This window comes from Rhincodon typus, chromosome 6, assembly GCF_021869965.1.
Source record: "Rhincodon typus isolate 14 chromosome 6, sRhiTyp1.1, whole genome shotgun sequence".
Lineage (NCBI taxonomy): Eukaryota > Metazoa > Chordata > Chondrichthyes > Orectolobiformes > Rhincodontidae > Rhincodon > Rhincodon typus.
Genome location: NC_063337.1, coordinates 92,083,558 through 92,085,697, shown reverse-complemented (window position 1 = coordinate 92,085,697; position 2,140 = coordinate 92,083,558). Strand labels below are relative to the sequence as shown.

The 2,140-nt window shown below is 40.0% G+C and overlaps 1 protein-coding gene across 1 annotated transcript; it reads right to left on the bottom strand.

The window, feature by feature from the left end:
- Positions 1–537: 537 nt before the first annotated feature.
- On the bottom strand, positions 538–1,608 carry LOC109930212 (G-protein coupled receptor 183-like). Its single transcript, XM_020529751.2, has one exon. The coding sequence runs from the start codon at positions 1,603–1,605 to the stop codon at positions 538–540; it is 1,068 nt and encodes a 355-aa protein (XP_020385340.1). The 5' UTR covers positions 1,606–1,608.
- Positions 1,609–2,140: the final 532 nt, after the last annotated feature.

Sequence of the window (2,140 nt, the reverse complement as noted above, 5' to 3'; positions counted from 1 at the left end):
TCCAAAGCACATACCATCTTCACTTGGGACTATATCACTGTTTCTTCATTGTCACAGGGTTGAAATTCTGGAACTCGCTCCCTAACAGCATTGAGGGTGTTTGTACAGCTAAAGGACTGCAGTGGCTCAAGAAGACAGCTCATCACCACCTTCTCAAGGGTAATTAAGAATGGGTAATAAATGGTGGCCCAGCCAGCCATGTCCAATCACATAAATGAATTAAAAACCTGCTTTGATTGAGACTTGAACCCATGACCTTTTGATTCAGATCAACTCTGCAACCTAAGGGAAGCTTCCCAGGTTCCAGCTCAAAACATGGGGTGGAATAACAAATAGATAAACTTCTCCAAATTAACTTTACACAGTTTACCACGCTGAATTGAGAAAACAGATTAAAAACCATATCAGGTTCCTGCCGGTAACCTAATGATCTGTAATACTTTAGTTTGAATGTGGCAAAGGATTGGTACTGAGGTGACAGTAAAAAAAAGACTAGTATTTGTCACACTTGCTCCAAAATGTTCTACAATAGATTCGTCAATTGCAATTAGCAAATCCTGATCCAGACCCTTGGACTTGACTCATAGTGGCAGGAGTGCTGTTGTTTTCAGAGTTACTCTTTGTGGAGACAGCCAATGTGATGTGACGTCTTATTATACCCAAAATCTTTCTCTTATAGCCCTTAAACGCAAAGAAATAGATAAGTGGATCGATGCAGCAGTTGAGGTTCATGAAGCAGACAGAGATTTGCAGGCTCACCTTGAAGACCTGCTGTTGCCAACAGCTCTGTTGGGAGATGAGCTTTCGGATCATGTACTGCATAATGGAGATATGGTATGGAGTGAAGCATATCAGAAACGCCAGCAGAACAAGCAAAATAACTGTGATAGCCCTTTTGTTCCGACCAAGCTTTTCAGTTAATGGGTTTTCCTTTGCCGTCCTGCAAAGTTTCACGTTGACTCGTGAGTAGCAGAAGAGTATGACTATGACTGGGAAGCAATATCCTAAAAAGCAGGCAAGGAGAAGTAGTTTGGGCAAGTTCTTATTTGTCTCAATGTTAGGGTATTCCATGCAAGTCACCAAACCGTTATTGTTCTTCGTCATTGTTACAAACAGCAATGGCGCTGTCTGGATGAAAACAAAGAACCACACTGCACCGCAGATATATCTAACATTATGTACTTTCCGAAACTTGGCAAATCGAAGCGGATGTACCACTGCAATGTATCGGTCAACACTAAGACAGGTCATGAACTGAATGCTGACGTAAGTGTTTATGTAGAAAATGACTGCACAAATTCTGCACAATGCTTCACTGAATGGCCAGTCAAATCCTCGGACAGTATAGATTATTCGAGTTGGTAGCGCAAGAGTGAAGAGGGCATCTGAGATAGCTAGGTGGATTAAATACAGCGTGGTTGAATTGATCTTTTGATGTTTTTGGAACGTTATGTGCAGGGCTAAAATGTTTCCTGTTAACCCAACTATGAGAATAACGATGTAGAAGAAAGAAAACATGACTTTTGCTGTCTCATGGTGCATGTACACATCACAGGTTAAATTTGTGGAATTATTCATGGTCATGTCAGAACCAACAGAAACCATTTAACTCTGTACTGGGTGTAGTTCTTCCTTCTGTTAAAAGAAAAAAAATAACATCAGTGCAATGCCTCTTCATCATGAAGGTTTGAGAAGGTTACTTTTTAGGACACAGAATATTGACAAATGCATGCATAGAGATAGAAAGAAATTAAAGGCCTTGGAGAGAGTGCAGATGAGATTTATCAAAATGCTGCCAGGAATGAAGAGCTCAGGCCTCTGAAGAAACTGGAAGAGCTGAGACTGTTCTCCTTGAATCAGAGAAGATCAAGGGGAGATTTAATAGAGATGTTCAAAATCATTAAGGATTTTAAAACAAATTTAATTTAAATAAAGAGAAACTATTTCCACTGGCAAGACGGCAAGTAACCTGAAGGTACAGATTTAAGGAAAAGGCCGAAGAACTAGAAAGAAAGACAAGAAGAATTCACTTATCTAGCAAGATGTGATCAACCTGTGGGAGTTGTGGAGGCAGATTCAACAACATCTTTAAGAAGGGAATTGATACATACTTTAAAAGGAAAGATTTACGAGACAATGG